Source organism: Eptatretus burgeri, chromosome 4 (assembly GCF_056783735.1).
Source record: "Eptatretus burgeri isolate ZD-2024b chromosome 4, Ebu_testis_v1, whole genome shotgun sequence".
Taxonomy (NCBI): Eukaryota; Metazoa; Chordata; class Myxini; order Myxiniformes; family Myxinidae; genus Eptatretus; species Eptatretus burgeri.
This window is the reverse complement of record NC_140964.1, coordinates 6,075,910-6,096,261: the sequence shown is the minus strand read 5'-3', so window position 1 is coordinate 6,096,261 and position 20,352 is coordinate 6,075,910. Positions and strand designations below refer to the sequence as shown.

The 20,352-nt window shown below is 44.9% G+C and overlaps 1 protein-coding gene across 4 annotated transcripts in view; it reads right to left on the bottom strand.

Annotated features, from left to right (window-relative positions):
• LOC147027392 (la-related protein 4-like) overlaps nt 1-20,352 on the bottom strand; it is an 86,610-nt gene that overhangs the window by 35,080 nt on the left and 31,178 nt on the right. For all 4 annotated transcript variants that reach the window (XM_085876749.1, XM_085876751.1, XM_085876750.1 and 1 more), the window contains 4 exons: nt 17,332-17,442; nt 10,759-10,812; nt 1,330-1,530; nt 1,099-1,199 (listed from right to left, as the gene is read on the bottom strand). In XM_085876749.1, coding sequence (XP_085732875.1) covers nt 1,099-1,199; nt 1,330-1,530; nt 10,759-10,812; nt 17,332-17,442 — 467 coding nt within the window. The remainder of the gene's footprint in view (nt 1-1,098; nt 1,200-1,329; nt 1,531-10,758; nt 10,813-17,331; nt 17,443-20,352) is intronic.

Here is a 20,352-nt window from a genome sequence, read left to right as displayed (position 1 = left end):
TACCCCCCCCCTCCCCATCACTCCCTACCCCTCCACTCCTTACTCCCTCCCCTCCTTTATCTATCCCCATCAGTGAAGCGACGGGTTGCATTTGCTGGTTATTCCTAATTTACATTAACGATTTGGATAATGGGGTAAAGAGCAAGCTTTCCAAATTTGCAGATGACACAAAGCTTGGAGGTGAGGTGGATAGCAGAGGGCGTGGTGATCGGATTCAGGAGAGTATTGATACTTGCATAGATTGGGCAAAAGATTGGCAGATGTAACTTAACCTGAGCAAGTGTAAGGTGTTGGGGATGGGAAATAACAATGAAAATAGATATTACAGGATGCAAGGGGTAATTTTAGAGTGTGTCATACAGGAGAAGGATCTGGGGGTGGTATTAGATATGGGAGGTAAGCAGGCAGCTACAGGTAAAGCAACGATGGGTTTAGGTTGTCTTCAGAGGGGGATCATGTTTAAAATCAAAAGGTGGTGGTTTTAACATTGTACAGGAATTTAGTGAGGGCCACATCTTGACCATTGCATGCAGTTTTGGTCACCACAAATCAGGAAGGACATAGCTGCTAGAGGGTTCAGCACAGGGCTACTAGATCGACTCCAGGCCGAGCTAGACTCAGCTGTGAGGAGCAGCTGAAGGAGACAGGGCTTTATATACTAGAAAGGAGGTGGTTTTGAGGTGAGATGATAGAGATGTTAATGAATGGTGTAGACAAAATAAATTCAGAAGAATAATTCAGCAATGTAGACAGTGATAGGACCAGGGCCATAGCCTGAGAGTAAAGAAGAGAGTCAAGATGGTAATAAGGCAGGGGACTTTTACTCAGAGAGTAGTTAAAGCATGGAATGGTCTCCCTGGAAAAGGTAGTGGCAGCAGAAACCATGGATAAGTTCAAATGGGAATGAGGTACCTGGAAGTATTGGCTAATTTCCTTGTGTGTATATGGAAAGCTTAACTCGATGGAAGGGGTGGGGAAATGTGGAGAAACTGGTAGAGCAAGCAATGCAAGTAAACTTTCAACAAAATAACTTAAAAGACAAGCACTTACAAAGCATTCAACATGACATGTGTTAACTCTCTCTCATTAGCATCTCACCTGCCACGCACAATGAAGGGCCTGTGCTGCGATTGCTGCCCATGCTTGAAGTGCCCAGGGGTAGGAAAACCATTGAGGAAGGTCGTCCTTGGAAACGAGTTCTAGCAACAAATGAGAGGCAGAGTATGCCAGCAAAATACTCAATAAATCAAAAAGTAAGTTTGTGAATTAAAAACCTGTGGGAGATCATAAAACTACACAAATCGTTTGCATAAACGTGCAGGTAGATACCAAGTGTGTGTCGTAGTAAGTGGCTGCCGGGGACCATGGTTGAGTCAACATTCCATACAATGGGTACTGTCCATACAGTGTCGGCATGTACACCGGTTGATGGAAAGGTTGCTGAGGGTATACTCCAGGTTCGTTGATCTGATGACTCCCGTGTGCAAGGAATGTGCTCAAAGATGCCATGGGCTTGGCTTTAATGCGAGCCTGCCGGGATAAAGTAGTCGTGATATTCGGTCATGCAAATTTTCAGGAATTAAAAAGATGGATTCAACAAGAATAATTGAGAAAGTAATTTTTTTTTAAGTGTGGCACCTTCTTTATATGATTGAATCAAGTTTTGCTTTGCCCATTCAGCAATTCCATCTGAATGCATCGTTCATGGTGCTGTGATCCCAAATAAAATCCCAAATACTGTTTGGTGTCTGATGTCTCCTAATGTTCTTAGAATCCAAGTAAAAAGTGCACTGATGTCTCCAGGTCATTATGCTGCTCATTCCTCCATGAGCCTTATATCATAAAAAACAAAAAACAAAATCTTCATTTTGAAAGCGTTTTTTTTTTTGCCTGTACAAAATATTCTGCACAAGGACAGTTCCTTGTGGAACAAAGTACAATCTCCTGGCCCAAGATCAATGCAACCATTCAAAATTTGCCTGCAACAAGGTCTGTGGTTTTGAACGGTACAGCCAGTCCAAGGCAATGCACAGATGTTTACACATGGACTTCCATCATGAGATGGTTACACCCTTGGAATTCCTTGCAGAGAAGTTCCTTATGAGCCCATTTGAACTTGGTCAAGTTCAGATCTTCTTACAAGGTGAGGTAGGCTGTCGAGGATGGCGACACACTTTTGGCTCTAAACTGCTTTTTAGATCCTCATGGAGGATCTCCAAGTCTTACTCACGTTGTTGTTCTTGTGGACTTTTTCACAGCCGACACTTTTCATCGAAACTTCCTGAAACTTGGCGTATATATGTAAAAATACCCTGCGCAGTCAGTAACGATCTCCGATTGAGAATATTTCTCCGAGAAAAAAAGTATTGATGTCAATATATCTCCGCAAATGGAAATCGCCTAAAAAAATTATCTCCGAAACTAGGCAAGCTTTTTGAATTGTTTGCGGGAATCGAACAGGGCATTAGCAGAGATGAATTACCGCACATATGATACATCACTATGACGTCATATCAATTTTTATGACGTCATTCCTATTTTTGACATTTTTTTGTTTCATTTGTTTCACAGCCTACAGTTTTCATTGATACTTCCTGAAACTTGGCATATATATATATATATATATGTAAAAATACCCTGCGCAGACAGTAACCATCTCCGATTTTGAAAATTCCTCCCAGAAATAAAAGTTATGACGTCAAAATATCTCCGCTAATGGAAATCGCCTAAAAAATTCTCTCCGAAACTAGGCAAGCTTTTTGAATTCTGTTTGCGGGAATCAAACAGGGCATTAGCAGAGATGAATAACCGCACATATGATACATCACTATGACATCATATCAATTTTTATGACATCATTCCTATTTTTTGTTTCACAACCCAGAGTTTTCATCGGATCTTCGTGAAACTTGCCATGTACGTATATGCAGAAAGCCCACGCACAGGCAGTAACCATCTCCGATTTTGGAAATTCTTTCTAGAAAAAAAGTTGACGTCATAATATCGCCCCTAATGGAAATCGCCTATACCATTATCTCCGAAACTAGGCAAGCTGTTTGAATTTTGTCTGCGGGAATCAAGCCGGGCATTAGCACAGACAATTTATCGCAAACCTGATACATCACAATGACATCATATTCCTTTTTATGACGTCATCATTAAGAGGACGAGGATCTTAGCTCATTCGAGCTTGTTATATACATTGTTGAGGCTTATATGAGAGCTAACACACAACACACAAGGGGAGCAGGAGACAAGAGGGGTGGAAGAGGGATGGACAAAACAGTGGGGAACAGAGACATTAGGAGATCTGTGGAAGGGAGAGGGATGGGGTATACAAGATGGACAACACAGGGACTTTCAGGACCTTAAATGACAGGGAACTTTTGGGAAGGAAGGTATGGAATTTGAAGGAGGTGGGTTTGGGATGGATTATGGGGGTAGAAAAGATCATTGCCTTGGATGGGGGAAGATGAAAGGTGGTGGTGAACAGCCGTTTTGAAGACCTGGAAGGAAGAATGGGATTGAAAAGTGTGGGAGTTTATTCCAAAGGCTGGAAAAAAAAAAGAGGAATGAAAGAGTGAAGGTGAGCAGTGATTTTGGTAGTTTTACCAAAAGGGGGTTGCTGGTGGACCTTGAACACCATGCAGAAAAGTATGGGGGGGGGCGAGACTGGACAGGAGACGGTAAAAGACAGAAAGACCACAGACCTGCCTGTGGTGAAAGTGAGAGGCCCAGACTCAGCCTCACCACGGAAGATACCAATGATCCGAAATGCCTTGGTTTCCACAGCGTGAAGCCGAGAAAGGTGAGAGGAGGGAGTACTAGCCGAGGAGGTCGAGCAGTACTCCAGACTGCGGACAAAAGCTTTGTATGTGGTCAAGAGCTCAAGTGGGCCGAGGAAGGACTTTGCATGACGGAGGATGCCCATTCGGCGAATGTCTTTGGAGGACAGGTTGGAAATGTGGCTTTCCCAGGAAAGATCATGGCAGAGAGTGAGACCCAGAAGCTTGAAAAGTAGGGCTTCTTCCAGAGGATTGTTGAGAAAGTAGATTTGGGGAGGGGTGGGGGGGGGGGGTCCAAACGGTCCTTTCAGAGAGACATAGTAAGAGTGTGAGATTCGTCCGGATTGAAAGACATGTTCCACGTGTTGGACCAGTTTGTGATTTTATCCAGATCTGCAGAGAACGAAGAAGCTGCTGCTTGCTGGTCTGAGGGATGACAGATGGCACAGCAGAGGGAGGAGTCATCAGCAAAGAGATGAAGAGGATTTTGCAGAGAGTCGGATAGATCATTCATGAAAACCAGAAAAAGAACAGGGCCCAGAACGCTGCCTTGAGGAACTCCAGCCTGGACAGGAAGAGGGGATGAAAGAACTCCATTTAGGGCCACACGGTGACTGCGACAGGAGAGGAAGTCTGCGAGCCATGAGTGGAGATGGCTTTGGATACCATCGGAAGAGTTTGGTGAAAAGGGCAGGGTGCCAGACCGTATCGAAGGCTTGCTATATGTCCTGGGATATGGCTCTGATTTCATGTCTGGCATTAAGGATCTCCATCCATTGTTGGGAGAGCAGAAGCAGCATATCCAGGATAGAGTGACCTGGTCTAAAACCAAATTGATGATCGGAAATCAGGCCATTGGCAAAGAGGAAGGATTTAATGTCTGAAGCGATGATGGATTTCATAACCTTGCTGATGATTTGGAGAAGGCTGATTGGTCTACAGTTGCAGGGATCTGTTTCAGCCCATTTTTTGTACAGGGCAGTAATATTTGCTTTGCTGATTTCAAAGTGGATAGCAGATGCCCTTGAGCAAATGAGAGGGTGAAGAGAACAGAGAGAGGGTGAGCAAGAGCAGAGGAGCAAGCTTTTAGGGTACGTGGGCTGATGCCGTCTGGACCGGTTGCAGAATCTGAGTCGAGATTTGGCAGCAAGCTCTCCACCTTGTCAGAGGAAAAGGACACGGAGTCCAGGGACAGTTGGGTGTGACTGGAAAAGGTGGGTACAGAAAGCGATGGGTTTCAGACACAAGATTTTGATGCAAACACCGAGTTTAGGCATTCAGCCTTTTCACGTGCGGTATCAGCAGTGCGGCCATTTGAAGTAAGGGAGGGGATGGAAGGGATGGAAGGGATGGAGGGGGAACAAACACCAGAAACAGATTTGATTAGATGCCACCAGGATTTTGAGGAGGGAGAGAGGTTTGAAAGTTCAGACTTAAGCTTCAAAAGATGTTGTTTTCTGGCTCTCCTGAGGGTAGATACACATGTTCTGAGCTTTATGGAAGGAACTGAGATTACCCTGAGTTGGGTTTGCTTTCCATGAGGCAAAGGCAAGTTGTTTCAGGACAACTGCCTCGCCACAAGCTTCAGTGAACCATGGGTGGGAAGGAAGGGTAGGACAATTGAAGACGAGAGGTGATACATCTGTGCATGAGGGAGAGCAAGTTTCTTTGAAAGAATTCCCAGCAGGAGTTGATGTTGGAGAAAGTCACGATGGGAGACCAGTCTCGAAGTTTGATGGCTGCTTGGAGACCCTGCCAGTCGGCTTGAGTGAAATGTCAGACTCGACGGCGCTGAGGTGGTTCTCTGATAACAGCCAGAGAGATGTCCACTTTACAAGTATGTGGTCAAAAGAACCGATTGGAGCGGAGAAAGAATAGCAGATATTTTCAGGGAAATTTGTCAAAATCAGATCCAGAAGAGATGGAGCACCGTTGGTTGAGGTCCGGGTGGGGAAATAGACCGATTTATTCAGTTCCAATGAATCGCTGGAATCTTTTGCTGAAGAGCCATGACAGGTGAGAGGTACCCACACCTAGCCAACTGGCATGATGACAATTTAAGTCACCACATATGAGGAAGAGAGAGTTCGGATGAGAAGATAGAAGTTGGTCCATGTTTTCGGATAGTGAGGTGTAAATGGAGTCATTACTGTTTGGTGGACGGTACAGTACACAGATAAACATGAGGTGGGAGTGGAGGGGAAACCGTAGCCAGAGGTATTCCTGAGAGTGTGGGGGAGTGAGGGCAGTGCATGGAGAGTGAGGAATAGAGTATTTGATGAAGAGAGCAACTCCTCCACCAGGACGAAGCTCAGGTCTGTCATACCGGAGGAGGAAGTAACCAGGGAGAGATACTTGGGAGTCAGAAACATCTTGAGGGAGGAAAGTTTCTGTTAGGCAGATTATGTCTGGTTTGTCAGTGGCAACCTGTATGGAAAGATCTGTAATGTTTGAGCAAAGGCCCCGGATATTTGAGGTCCACACTGTTAATGAAGAGGAAGGGGATGAGGTTTTGGGTGCAGAGGATGGGAGGGGAGGAGGAGGGTAGGACAAGGGAGGAGTGGGGGAGGTAAGGAGAGTTGTTGAAAGAGTGTGGGGGATTGCAGAATAGCTTGGGGAGGGGGCTGGATGAGGAGGAGAAAAGGCTCTGTGGTGCTGGGGGAGAGGGGGGGGCAAGAGAGGGGGCAGAAGGCAGTTGAGGATTTGAGGAGGTGGAGTGATGATATGGAGGTGAGAGGGCAGGGGAAGGAGGGTTTCAAGGACTTCGTGATCCTTTATCAAGTCTGTCACCAACACATACCATCCAGTCTGTCACAATCTACCAAATCATCTTCTCCACCCATCTCCAGCACCCACAAGGAAACAAGTTCTTCCAGAAACACAACCCCTGACTGGTGAAACTCCTTGACTGACTCTTGCACTGAACAATGTGGAGATGTAATGGATAAATTCAAGGAATTTGCTTACCCTTCCCAAATCTCAGCTGTCAGATTATTTCTCTTTGCACAATTTCTTCAATTTTTCCAAGACTTTTCAGTGCTGGAAAATGCTATTTCCTTTTTTCAAGTGTTTCAAGGACTGTGCAAACCCCGTTAGTTCTTTGTAAGAGCCGACGGTTTACATACACCCACTAAGCAGGACACCACCAGCTGTTTTCGCTCCAGTTTCAATTCAGACAAGAAAAAAATATACATATATATATATATATATATATATATTCATAACACTTTACTTTTTGTATGCATAGGGGCAGGAGGGGGGGGGGGTTCATGAACTGTTAACAAGGACCATACCTTTGAGGTTAAAAACGTTCTCACAATCGATCAAACTGGTCCTGGAGTCATAAAAATAAAATTACCCCCGTGTGGGGGTGACGGTCATCTCAATAATACCACAAGTTCTCAATGTTCAGTTCAGGTAACCACGAAACAGTCCAAACTAACCGTTTAGATTGAAATAGTTCACAGAGATACACTAGGATAATACTACCAATGACATAATTATTAAATATGTATTGTTCATTTAGTACCCGGATTAACACATCAGAATCACCAGTAAGTGCAATACGTGATTTTCCGGTCCGTCCACTCTCTGGGGACATTTCACTTCCGGTTGTAGAAAAAAAACGAAAAAAATAGGCTTAGCTCTTGGAGATTATGATAATACTGTAGATTATTCTTCACTGATTATAATGCAACTTTCAGAATGAAAATTGGTCAAGTATTTATAGAGATATTGAGGTTTGAAAAATCGTTAGAGCGAGCAAATTCATTAATTATTAATTCCACAGAAGTTTTGTGACACTGCACAAAGTAACATGTCAGGTATAAAAAAAAATTGTATGCCAGATTCATTAATTATTAATTTATTAATTATGGAATGTACTCATTGATATATTAATCAGAAAGCCCGAAGCATGGAGCATAATTTATCACTTATCCCCCTCATACGGGATCCGTGGCCTCGCCACACAGCCTGCGGCCCTATGTCCGCCGGTGATTACGTTAGATATCGGCACGATCGAGAGGAGCCTGCGAATTATCCCTGCTGATGCACTGAATTGATGCAATCGTTCGGCCAGAATATTCGTTGTCAAGATGTTGCGTGATTAAATCACCAATACAGTCACTCGAATTTATACCGCTGACATACTTCTTAACAATCACCTTCGCCCCAGAAACCACAGTCAATTTGAACCACGCTGGCCACTGCTCAGACACCATGACCGGACTACTGCGCAGTTCGACTACGCAGTTTGGTTAAAGATGACTCGGCAGTTTGGCGCGCGCGCGCACAAAATTATATTTTGAAAATAAATGCAGACGTTTACATTTCGGGTTTTGAAACTTTTGCACCTTCGGCGGAAAATGTATTAATATAAAAGGCTAAAAATGTGTTAAATATTTATATTTCATTCCTCCTTCCTTCCTTCTTTGCGAATCGCATCAGCGTTTTTGGCCATCTTCCAGATCACGTGACGATCAAACGGGAAGGAAATTCAAAAATCTGTCCGGTTAGATACAAGATAATATTTTTTACTATCATAATCAATAAACAGTTGCCGAATATCTTGTAGAATGGCAGACTAGATAGGTTTCGAAAATGGCGATTTTTATAACTTACGTGACCTCGTGACCTCGTCCCTGACCTTCAACCCGGACAAAAGTTATATCGTTGTGCAACACTCATCGACCTCTACCCACATACTAAATTTCATCAATATCGGAAAGAAAAATTGTTGACGGACGGACGGACATTTGGTCCGGCTTTATTAGGTCATCTCGGTAGAGATGACCTAAAAAGCAAGACTCCCACTTTGCTGATGACCACATGCTCTCAATGAACAGCTCACAACCATTCCTCACAATCCCACCTGGAGACATCACTTCTGCCACAAAAAGGACCAAAGCATTGTGTTGCTATCCTATTTAAAAAAAAAAAATCATTTTGTAGTGTCGAGGATCATGGAAGAGCAAGAATACATAACAGATCGGGACACAAGAGAACAAAAGGAGCAGCAGAAAGGATGCATGCAGGTGGGCATGGGGAAGGGAAGAAAAAAACAGCAGGGCTGGGGGGCAAAACAGAAGCAGACCTGGAGAAACAAGGGCCATGGAGAAGAATTCAAGCAAGGGAAGGACACAGAGGGTGAACAAAATGGATCCAGCTGCAAACTCTCATTTGCACAAGTTGAAGGAAAAACGAGAAACAGGAAAGAGTCGAGATTGGAGAGGGTTAATGGAGTTGAAAAGATCATGGTTTTAGATGGAGGATGACCTGACATGGTGGTGAACAACCGTCTTGAAGCCCTTGGGAGAAAGAATGAGATTGAAAAGACCGAGGAAGTTTGTACTACAGGTGGGGAAAAAGAAAGGTGGAACAAATGAGTGGAAGTGAGCAGAGAGTCTGGATTTTGAGAATTTCATGGGGGGGGGGTGACTGGAACACACCACATGTGCCCTGTAGAAACCTGGGAGGAGGGGTGAGATGACAGACCATGGATAGAGCAGAGGGTGAAAGACCAGAAAGGAGGTGGTAGAAGACAGAGACCACCAACCTGCGATGGGAAGCGATAGGCCAATATATTCAGCTTCATCGCGGGAGATTCCATCGATTTTGATGGCCTTGGTTTCCATGGCATCAAGCTGAGCAAGATGTGAGGCAGGGGAGCCAGCCCAGAGGGGAGAGCAGGACTCAGCCAAGCTGTCGATGAAGGCCTTGTTCATAGACAAAAGATGTGCCAAGGAGACTTTGTATAACGGAGGATGCCCTGTTGGCAACAGTACCTCCATTCTAAATCCCATAAAAGTCATCAATTATAGCAAGAAAAGCCAATCATAATATGTAATGTGACGAACGTCTAAATTGGGGCCAAAACATTGTGGCTTCTTCACATTTCCCCTTCAATATTTGACTGACCGTTGCACTGAACAATATGGAGATGTAATGGATTGATTTGAGGAATTCAGCCATCACCACGTGGGATCTTGTATAATGGCTTGAGGTTGCTCATGGGACATGAAATTCATTACAAGTGACCTGGAAAGTGTTCTGATGGTTAAACAGTTCTGAGTTATCGAATTGAGGCTAACAAAGTCTGCCATGTATATTATGAGATGCCAAAAACATATTGCTAATCGATATGAGAACATGTACTGATTATTATTTTTTTCCAGACAAAGCCTCAAGTTGCATTTCAGCAAGCACACATGCACATTCATGCAATATATTTATTACAGATGTAGGTAAATTTTATGATGTGCTCCTCCTCCACCAGATGTTTCACAACTCGACAAAACATTTGGGAATCCCAGCTCTGTATGCAGGCTTGAAAACTCCATTAAAAAAATAATAAAACACGAGACAAGCTGTGCCAGATGAGGATCATGAGCAAACGGTTGTACTGCCTTTGGGAAGTCAATCCTGCTTCGTGATTATTTGTCACTTCTGGTGCGTTTGACTTGCAATTCCATTTTCCCCAAGTCATTTACAACATGCTGTTTTTAGTCCTTCCGTATGCTGCCTTGTGGTTCCAGCATGGTGTTGACAATTGTCAAAGAAGGAAGCCAACTCCTGCATGAAACTCTGACAGCATTTTATAACTATAGAATTGCTCCAAAATAAAATAACTTATTTCTCAACTCGCATTAGATAGGCGTGAAAAATTCCGGCTTTGTAAAACGAAGCGTTTGAGTTGTCATACAACTGAACGACATGGCAAGATCTTTTTAGGATCAAAATCTCGGCTCATGAAAGAACAAGGTGACAGAAATAAAAGGACAATATACTGACTATGGGTTGGTAGTAAACAACTAAATGCAAACAAGCAGGGAATGGAGAGAGGAAAATAAAAACATGGTAGCCTGCAGGTTGGAGGGTGATTGTGGGAAGGCCTAAAGGGGGTAAAAAACCATGGGCATAAATGGGGAGAAAAAAAAAATCACACCGATTGCTTGTCACATATTAAACCTACCTTTATTTGTTTGCCAAGGAAGGTTTTGGCATCTTCTCTCAAGAACTTGTATGCCTGAAAAGCAAAGCATTTATTGAAAGAGTTAAAGATTCTTGAGATAATGCCATATGCTTTCAGCTGTGTCAGTGGGAGAAACAAACTTTAAAAACAACTGAACAATGACTAAAAAAAGTTGTCTCAGAGTGGCACACTTGCAAGAATATATATATAGTTGTGGGACGGGGTCGGGAGAGAAGACCATGCTGGATGTACAATCTGACAAGGTGAAAATCCGCCCGCCATTTCACTTCCGGCCAGATGGTTCCAAGCTGTGGAATCGTCTCGCTCCAAGCACCGTGACATGAATCGCCTTGCAACGAACCCCGTGACATGCCCCGGCAATCCATGGTTGGCGCTGGTCAATGTGCATGCTCCGTGGTGCGCCACACGGCCCGAGCGATCCGGCCGCACAGCATGCCTCTGCCTGGAAGCAGATACATCGAGGCGGAGGTGCAGGAGGATGTCTGCCATCCGCGGGAAACATTTGTTGCCGTGGTGGTGAGCGAAGACCGACGGTAAGATGTTATTGTAACCCCATGCGCAGACCCGACCAAAGATGTGTGTTTTTCGTGCCTTGTTCTGTACGATGACAAAGTATCACGGCTGCGCACAAGTCCGCCATGAAGCACGTGGCCAGCGCGCGGGTCCGCCCGCCATCGAGAATGCCCTGTACAGTGCGCGCGGGTCCACCATTGTACAAGCGGCCAGCGCGCGGGTTCGCCCACCATCTAGCATGCATACAGTGCGTGTGGGTCCGCCATTAAACACGTGTGATCCAAAAAAGAATGGGTATGAGTGCAGAGATTTAATCAGACCAAGCTATGAAGTTTCCACAATGCAGTCCCATTGTCCCGCTCGACAAAAGGGAAGGGTCTGTCAACGTATATTAATGGAATACCTGTTTAGGGACCGCTGCATGATGGTTGCTATTGCTTTGGAGGGATGCAGTTCCTAGAACCACAACAATAATTATATATGCATACGTATACGTATATGTATGAGGTCCGTCGAAAAAGTAACGGGACTGAGCGTGCAGTGAGTTCCACTTACACAACTTGAATGAACGGGTTGCATCACAGTCTTTCGCAACATTCCAGCAATATATACGATTGGTGATGGTTTTTTTGTGAGATTTTTTTTACAGGTCGTGCCTTACACGTTGTCTTGTCTGAGTCGTCGCGCTACGAGTCGTGAGCAGAGACCCAATCTGAAGTTTCTTGCCAAGCTTGGCAAAACACCTTCCGAATCCTTCACAATGCTGCAGAAAGTCTACGGGGAAAAAACGATTTCACGCACACGTGCATTTGAATGGCACAAGAGGTTCAAAGAGGGACGGGAGGAGGTTGAAGACGATCCACAGTCTGGAAGACCTTCAACGAGCAGAACGGCAGACATTGAGCGTGTGAAGCAGATGCTGTGCGCAGATCATCAACTCATGGTGCAGATGATTGCTGAGGAACTTTCCATCAACAAGGACACTATCTGGAGGATCATCACTGAAAATCTCGAAATGTGCAAGGTGTGTGCAAAGATGGTCCCCAAGCTGTTGTCCGAGGACCAGAAACAGCAAAGAGTCACTGTTTGTCAAAACATTATTGAGCGCCTCGAGGATGATCCAGACCTGCTCAGGAGAGTCATTACTGGCAATGAATCGTGGATATTCGAATACGATCCCGAGACCAAAGGGCAGAATAGTCAGTGGAAAAGTCCGGCATCACCAAGACGAAAGAAAGTAAGGATGTTGAAGTCGAAAGTCAAGGTGATGCTCATCACGTTTTTTGACATCAAGGGCATCGTCCACTTAGAGTTTCTACCACAGGATCAAACAGTGAATCAATACGTGTACAAGGAGATCCTCCGGCGCCTCATGAGATCAGTCCGTGACAAGTGGAGGGCTCTGTGAGAGAACAACGCTTGGGTGCTCCACCATGACAACGCCCCTGCTCACAGTGCCCTGAGCATCCGACAGTTTCTGGCGGAGAGGAACGTGCCAACTCTAGAGCAACCCCCGTATTCGCCAGACTTGGCCACTTGTGATTTTTTTCCTATTCCCCAAGCTCATGGGGATGATCAAGGGGACCCGATTTCCTGAAGTGGAGGCAATCAAAAGGGCCGTCGTGATGAAGGAGCTCCGGAGGATTCCAGAAGAAGCCTTCTCGGGGTGCATCAAAGCGTGGAAGAAGAGGATGGGCAACAAGTGTGTGAGACTGGAGGGAAACTATTTTCAAGGGGACAAGCTGTGATTTCAATCTTTTTTTTGGAATAAAATTTCTGTGAAGTCAGTCCCATTACTTTTTAGATGGACCTGGTATGTACACTGATGAGCCAAAACATTATGACCACCAACAAGTGAAGTGAATAACATTGATTATCTTGTTACAATGGCACCTGTCAAGGGGTGGGATATATTAGGTAACAAGTGAACAGTCAGTTCTTGAAGTTGATGTGTTGGATGCAGGAGAAATGGCCAGGAGTAAAGACCTGAGCGACTTTGAGAAGGGCCAAATTGTTATGGCCAGAAGACTGGGTCAGAGAATCTCTGAAGCGGCAAGGCTTGTGGGGTGCTCCAGGTCAGCAGTGGTGAGTACCTACCGACAGTGGTCCGAGGAAGAACAAACCACAAACCGGCGACAGGGTGTTGGGCGCCCAAGGCTCATCGATGCGCGAGGGCAACGAAGGCTATCCCGTCTGGTCCGAACGGACAGAAGGTCTACTGTGGCATAAGTCACAGAAAATTTTAATGGTGGTCACGGGAGGAATGCGTCACAATCCACAGTGCATCGCACCCTGCTGCGTATGGGGCTGCGTAGCCGCAGACCGGTCAGTGTCCATGATGGCCCCTGTCCACCGTCGAAAGGGCCTACAATGGGCACGTGAACGTCGGAACTGGACCTTGGAGCAGTGGAAGAAGGTCGCCTGGTCCGATGAGTCCCGTTTTCTTTTAGATCACGTGATGCCCGTGTACGTGTGCGCCGTTTACCTGGGAGTTGATGGCACCAGGATGCACTGTGGGAAGACGACAAGCCGGTGGAGGGAGTGTGATACTCTGGGCAATGCTCTGGTGGGAAACCCTGGGTCCAGCCATGAATGTGGACGTCAATTTGACATGTGTCACCTACCTAAACATCGTTGCAGACCAGGTACACCAATTCATGGCAATGGCATTTCCTGATGGCAGTGGCCTCTTTCAGTAGGATAATGCGCCCTGACACACTGCACACATTGTTCGGGAATGGTTTGAGGAACATGATGAAGTGTTCATGGTGTTGCCCTGGCCTCCAAATTCTCCAGATCTCAATCCGATTGAGCATCTGTGGGATGTGCTGGACTGACAAATACGATCCACGGCGGCTCCACCTTGCAACTTAAAGGATCTGCTGCTAATGTTTTGGTGCCAGATACCACAGGACACCTTCAGGGGTCTTGTGGAGTCCATGCTTCAGCAGGTCGGCGCTGTTGCGGTGGCACACGGAAGACCAACAGCATATTAGGCAAGTGGTCGTAATGTTTTGGCTCATCAGTGTGTGTGTGTGTGTGTGTGTTATATATATATATATATATATATATATATATATATATATATATATATATATATATATATTCTTGTGGGCCGGGGGTCGGTGGCGAGGACGACCGCAAGATAGAGCAGTCGGGCCGTCTCCCACCGAACACCGGAATTGAAATGTCGTCACCCCGGATAACTCCGGAGTCGACGGGTCGCTAAAGGACTGTGGTCGCCAATATTTTGATGGTGTGAGGTAGGGTCCACTTGTCTATTCCAATTTACCTGAGTACTCACGTCGTCTAACTACCGGGGAAACCACACCCTCGGCCGACTCTGTCCGAACCGAGTCGCATGCACCGACTCGGGTCCGGCGTACCGAGCAGGAGTTACCAGAGCCGCGCCGGACCAAATGAACAATTTACGACACAAACGGCCTCACTAATTCTCAAGCCCGAACCATGCTCGGCCAATGATAGAAACGACAGGCAACGAGCTGGTACATTTAATAGGGGATTTATTTTACAATAATCAGGAAGGGAGACACAGAGCAGAGTTATCATGAATATGCAGGCAATTTACAATGTACAAGGCACTTAAACAGTTTCTACTTACAGGACGGCGCCACACACACACCCAAAAGAAATGGACCCCGTGGGGTCTTTATTCAGTCCCTCAGCCCAGGGAGGAAAGGCGAGCTGGGGACCAGGGCCTTGTCGGGTACCTCTCCGCCTCGTGCGGTCACACCAGACTCCAACCCACCACGGTGGGTCTCGAACCCACGACCCGAAGTCCACGGGCCCACGACCCTGGCAACTCGGCCACCACTTCCACGAGGAGCCACCGCGAAGGACCGCAGACCACGACTGAGACCAAGCCACCACGACCGCAGACCAAGCCAATCGCCATGATGACTCCGTACTCTCGTCTTGACAACCACTCTACTCTCCTTGACGAGGCGATCACTTCATCTGGCTGGCGCGGAGCCGGCCCTCAGGTCATGAGCCTCCTGATTGGACGGGGTGTCTCGGGGGGGGGGTGTCAGGGTGTCTCGGAGGCCCGCCCCCCGAAGAGGCTCTGTAGTAGCTTTCGGAACGCTGGCCTCCCATTGGCCAGAGCGCCTCGGCCCTGCTCGCCCTTCCCCCATTGGCTGGAGGAAACTCTCCATGCCCTTTCTCAGAGCAGAGCCTCGATCTGAAGCTCTGGAGGAGGCTCTGCCCACGCCTTCAGCCAAAAACACGTGGGCAATGGAGTCGGTGGTTTGAAGAAGTGAAGGGGATTTGTTGTAAAAAACTAACTATAAAGAAACTTCGCAGTGCACACATGTAATTCCCGTTAGACATAGGGGATGGGACTCTAACTATACCACATACTTATCGACATAACTGAACTGCGGGGACTGCTGTCTGTGTGTAAATGGCTTCCAGATTCGTTACAAGATATATATATATATCTAACAAACGGGTGAAAACAACTTCTGTCCACCCTCAGCTGCAGAGTAATAATTTTTACTTCTGGTAGGTGCGTGGACCAGCACCTCTTGGCCAACACACCATCCACATGTAATTATTTAAATTTTCTCCAAATTCCCCGAGGTGAGTCCAATAATGCGAGCGACTGTGAGGAATGGGGTTATGCGTCAAATCACTATCTCTTTGCTGATGACTCCAACCCTGCCGTACCATTTGTTATCCCTCAGATCAGCAAGCAGCAGCCTCTTCACTCTCTGCAGATCTGGATAAAAATCACAAAATGATCCAACACGTGGAACAGGTCTTTCAATCCTGACAAATCTCACACTCTCACTTTGTCTCTCTGAAAGGACCGTCTGGAAACAACACTCTCCCCGCCCTCGGCTCGAATGTGGGAGGGGTCAGCTGTGTATAATATACATATATATCCTTTATTTACATGGTAATTTTGTGTGCCGACAAACATCGGAGCCGATACGCCAGCAAAAACTCACAGCACCATTGGAAAGCGTCTGTAAACGAAAATATAAATGAAAATAGTAAATTAAAAATCTATGCGAGAGTCTATGTACTCGTCTATGCGATAGCTTGACCACAATCATGAGATGTCTTTAGCGTGAAAAGACAAAAATAAAAGATTTAGACTTACTTGCAGTGAAATTGGTAAGGCAAATGAGGCCAAAAGGAAAAACCAAGCAGATGTCACAAGAGATTTGGGACTCAAAAAAGTATGGAAGGAACTGTGTGGGTTAACAGAGCGAAGGTAAAAGCAGCCATTTTAGATGCATATACGCCAGGGACCATTGTGAGTTTGAGTACCCAAACATGATGATGAAGTGGTACATGTGTGGTTTCTTCTGGCAAGGCAGAACGTACCACTATCGAGAGACATTTTAAAAGCCAAAGCCAAGAATTACAGGATCTCTTCAAGGAAATTTCAAGTATCCAAACAAATACCTTGATCAGTTCAAAAAGAAACTTGACCCAACTTTTGAAACATGTTCAAGTTTTAAAAGTTCGGTCATATGTCTTGTTTGTCTTCGAAAAAAAAAAAACAACAACTTGCCTTTAATAAATGGAGACATTACAATCGTGTTGCAATGTTAATTACCTCCGCCAACGAAGGTGGACAGAGATGATGTATTCACCTGTTTGTCAGCAGGAAATCTCAAAATGTTATGGGCAGATGATTCAGACAAAACTTGGTGGATGGGTTGGGTGTGAGACAAGGACGAATTGGTTGGATTTCTGGCCCGATTGATGCAGGTCTGGCCCGATACAAAACAAACTGTTCAGGCTGGTGGAGATATGCGCTTTACTGAGTGCCGTACTAATTTGAGTGTGCATTGCTTTTTTATAAACTTATCAAAGTGGTCGCGTGTAGTGCAAGGTGATAATGATGGTACGTGTGCGGTGTCAGGTTATTCTGGATGGCTGTGTGCAGTGAGGGTGTCAAAAGATGCTGTAGACAAAAAACAACAAACTGTTACAGTGAAGGATCATTCAGTCCGATCCCGAGGGGTGTGCCTTATAGAGGGGGTCCGAACGCACACACATTACCTGTTGGGCATCTGTATCAGACTCGAACGTGATGTACCAGCTGTCATTGTGAGCAAATTCACAGCTCACAAAGTTAGGACAATTGTCTCCTTTGAAAAGGTTTTCAACTTCCTTCAATCAACACAAATGTGAAAAACAATGATGGCAAAAACTGTAAGAAACTGAATGGAACAGTATCAAAGGCATAATACAACTCAGAAACAACACAGTAATCTATTATCATATTTCTTAGTGGACTGGTAATGTAGTTTTGGAGTCATGAGGGATAGTGCTTAGCACAGCCACTTTGTGAGTGCCAAGACCCAGGTTCAATTTCCAGACAAGGGAAACATTAAGCAAGTTTCCTCACACCAAATGTTTAACCTCACAGTAGGTATGAACCCGGGTTGTTAATCAACTGGTAGATCACTAACAAACTGGTAGTAATGGTACTGACAGTGTGGATAGCAAGTGGTCCGGTCCTTTTAGATATCCCTAAAAACTCGGATATACTGTTCGCGATGCTGGTGTGGTTACTGCGACAGCAGCAGCTCCCACAAAATAAACTAGAGGGGGAGCACTCGGGAGAGTGCAAAACCTCCGCCGCCAATACTGCTGGATCACTCAAGTGAACCTTAAATCTTATTCATTAAATATGATGTCAACAGTGCTGACAGTTATAGTTCTTTTATCCAACATTTTTTTTTTTGGGGGGGGGGGGGTTGGAAATCACTTAAAACATGTAAAAATGCAAAACAAAACAAAACAAAAAATAGAAATTTTGTTGAAAAAAAAGTTGCAAAAAAATTTTTTTCTCTAACAATTTTTTTTTGGGGGGGGGTTGGAAATCACTTAAAACATGTAGAAATGCAAAAAAAAATCTTTTTTGGGGGGGGTAAATTTTTTTGGGGGGGGTTGGAAATCTCTTGAAACATGTAAAAATGTAAAAAAAATATTCTCAAACAATTTTTTTTTGGGGGGGGGGTTGGAAATCACTTAAAATATGTAGAAATACAAAAAATTTCTCTTACAATTTTTTTGGGGGGGGGGTAAATTTTTTGGGGGTTGGAAATCACTTAAAACGTAGAAATGCAAAAAAAAAATTCTTTTTTTTTTGCGTGGGGGTAACAATTTTTTTTGCGGGTGTTGGAAATCACTGAAAACATGTAGAAATGCAAAAAAAATTCTCTATTTTTTGGGGGGGGGGGTAAAAAAAAATTGGGGGGGGGGAGGGTTGGAAATCACTTAAAACATGTACAAATGCAAAAAAAAAAAAAATTTGGGGGGGGGGGGACCAAGTCCAAAATTTAATGGCATGATCCTTGGACCATACCTAACCCCCCCACCAAGTTTCGTCGAAATCCGTCTAGGAGTTTTTCCGTAATACTGTTCACAAACAAACAAACAAACAGAAAGGGGTGAAAACAGTAACCTCCATCCATCTTCGAAGATGGCGGAGGTTAACAAATCCACACACCAGTATTCAATTGCTACACAGACAACTCCCAGTTTGAGAATGAGTTACGTTCCTGGACCCTGTCAAAGCGAAATGGTTCAAACATTCCCCCCACCCCACGACAGCAGTGGGTGCCTTTCCTGATGCCATTGGAACTATACTATTCATCAGAGACTCATGGTCCAGTCCTTTCAAGAGGCAATTCTGTTTTTTGGTAGTGTCAGATAATTGACAGGCTGAACGTGAACAATCACTTACGATCTCCTCCCCAATCTCGAAGAACTCTCATTGGCACCCTTTCCATTTCAGCTCTGCTACCGAAGCACATCTTTGGCATCAGCAAAGCATACACAGCTTACTGATCCTCCATGTAGGAGGAGTGCCAAAGAGATGTTCATGGGCCCGTTATTATTTAGTATTATTAATCACAGTGAACTAATTTACAACTCAACAAAGGAAAAACACAGGACCACTTTAATAATGACACCAGAAGAGACCGAAGTAACCCTGCCAGAAAAATAACTCGCTTTCCAACGGCATCCGGACCTTGCACCGCTCGTGAAAGTTTGAAATTGCAATTCAAGCATCGGACAAAACCTGCCTACCCAAAGTGAATGTATTCCCAGATTGGCTTTTTGGTCCTCAGGATAGTAGAAACATCAATAACTAGAGGGGGAGCACTCGATAGAGTGCAAAACCTCCGCCACCAATACTGCTAGGTCACTCAAGTGAACCTGATATCCTATTCATTCAATTTGACGTCAACAGTGCTCACAGAGTTATAGTTTGCAACTTTCCCTTTTACATACTCAATTCATTCGTCATAACTCGATTCCTTGAGACAGAAATTGATTTTATGTGGGTATATCCACCTGAAGTTCCAAAATCAGCCGCAATTACAATTTTGCCATGTTTTTTTTGTTGGAAATCACTCATAACATGTAGAAATGCAAAATATATATATATATATATATATATATATATATATATATATAAATATATATAAATATATATATATATATATATATATATATATATATATATATATATATATATAGTGAAGTCCACGGGACTTTAACAGTCCCGCCAACGTAGAATGAGCCGAAACGATTGAGGCGGTTTATTTATTTATAACCCAAACATGGCGGTTCTAATCGCTCTACCGCAAACGGGACGAGGAAGGTGGCACGAGTCACTTTTCACTGAGTTGATGATGTTTATTTGTTTTTATTATTAACCAGAAATAACAAGACTTGGCAAGAAAAGGGATCCGGGTCGATTCGACGGGATGGTGTGGGATCGGGCGTGGGGAAAACACAGACAATTCCAATGAATATACAATTCTCAAACCCTCGAAGGCGCCAAGTACACACACACAGACACACACACACACACACACACACACACACACACACACACACACACACACACACACACACACACACACACACACACACACACACACACAAAACGTAGCTACTTCTGGTGGTCAGGCTGGACCGTGGTGTGGACGCAACTGTCCCTGGATCGGCGTCGGACGAGCTGGCCTTGCTCTCGTCAGGGGGGCAGGAGAAACCGTGGTGCTG